Source organism: Sinocyclocheilus rhinocerous, unplaced genomic scaffold (assembly GCF_001515625.1).
Source record: "Sinocyclocheilus rhinocerous isolate Xijiao unplaced genomic scaffold, SAMN03320098_v1.1 scaffold2053, whole genome shotgun sequence".
Taxonomy (NCBI): Eukaryota; Metazoa; Chordata; class Actinopteri; order Cypriniformes; family Cyprinidae; genus Sinocyclocheilus; species Sinocyclocheilus rhinocerous.
In genome coordinates, this window is record NW_015666532.1 from 279,540 (window position 1) to 281,051 (window position 1,512).

General features: G+C 40.1%; 1 protein-coding gene across 1 annotated transcript in view; it reads left to right on the forward strand.

Annotated features, from left to right (window-relative positions):
- The first annotated feature begins 421 nt into the window (after positions 1-421).
- The window catches only part of LOC107732509 (TRAF2 and NCK-interacting protein kinase-like), an 89,753-nt gene continuing 88,662 nt past the window's right edge, over positions 422-1,512 (forward strand). The window contains exon 1 of the mRNA XM_016543864.1: positions 422-781. Coding sequence (XP_016399350.1) covers positions 725-781 — 57 coding nt within the window. The 5' untranslated portion in view covers positions 422-724. The remainder of the gene's footprint in view (positions 782-1,512) is intronic.

Sequence of the window (1,512 nt, forward strand, 5' to 3'; positions counted from 1 at the left end):
GTTAAGACTGCTGATTATATCTCATTCACTCCTTATTTACACGTCACGGAAACCGTACCGTTGTGTTGGAGGTGTACCTGAAGGAATGTCAGTTAGATTTGGCGCTCAGCCAAGCAGATCTGCCAGGTAAACATGCTTTTAAATCCTTTTAAGGGTTCCCAAGAAGAAGCACATAAGATAGCTCCCTACAAAGGGGCAGTCTAACACAGAATAAAAAGCTATGCTATAGTGTATTCCCTTAACATAAAGTTAAGTATGACGAAAGGCAATAGAAGTGAAAGTGTAGCCTGTAAAGGAATGTTTGCAGGTTTCTTCTAACAGCATGAACTACAGTGGAACCAAACAAATGGGCGGTGCTAGTGACGCTGGCCCCGCCCCGTCATTTAGCCACTCCCACACATCTGATTGATGCTACTCTCAAGACAAGCGGCGTTGAGATTTCAGCGACAGTGTTAGAGCCCAAAAGATGTGTAGCTCCTACTGAAAAGCATGCTGTCCCCAGAACGCACGATGTTTCTGTTTGCCGGGGTGAAATCTAACTGAGGTCTAGTAAAAGCATCGGTGGAATCCACAGTTAAAAGACGGATTGTACAATAAGCACGAGTGATCAGCGAGAGGAGATTTGAACGCGCTGCTGTAGGAGATCAGCGGACGGCTGTCTGAGATCTAGTCAACAACATTTCTTTGTTTCTCCGTGTAATTCCGGTTTTCTTTCGTCTTTAATATGGCGAGCGATTCTCCGGCTCGGAGCCTGGATGAAATAGACCTCTCCGCGTTAAGGGTAAGTTATGTGTCCTTTATTGGAGATGCTCATTGATGTTGCAGTTGCGCCGTAATGGCAGGTGCAACACTAATCACTACAATAGTAGAAATTGAGTGAAATGTCAAATAACGGCTGAACGAACAGAGACAAGGAGACAGACGATAAGGAGGTGTGGACGGTTGCATTTATCTATCAGATCAAATGCTTTTTGAAACTCATTACAGATTATTGCAGAATATAGCGGATCAGTGAAGCGATCCGGTGGATAAAATAACCTTCCGATTATCCTGAAATCGCCAGTCTAATAAAATATATATCTTTGGCATTGTTTGTGTATTGTACTAGTCTATCCTGTTAAAGTAGCCCTACGCTGCCTGCTTCTCTTACCATTTGTTTTATCAAGACTTTTATGAATCACTTACAAATAAGGATATCTGATGAAGGAAAAGGAGAAATCATTGCTAGAAGTCTAGTTTAAAATGCCAAGTTCTTAAATGAAATGTTTGTGCTCATACTGATTTATTACATTTTTGAAAAACGTTGGCAAAAATTGATTGTAATGATCAATAAAAAGTGCTAGAATATTTTATATGCCCCTTAAATACATACAGCATGAGTACACACACACACACACACAAAGTTTGGAAAATAATTTTTCAACCTACTGTTATTGTTGTGTGGAGTTTTTTTTTTTTTGACCCAAGTAAAACATGCGTTTTCAAAAAAGGTCCAAAAAATTTTTCACACTA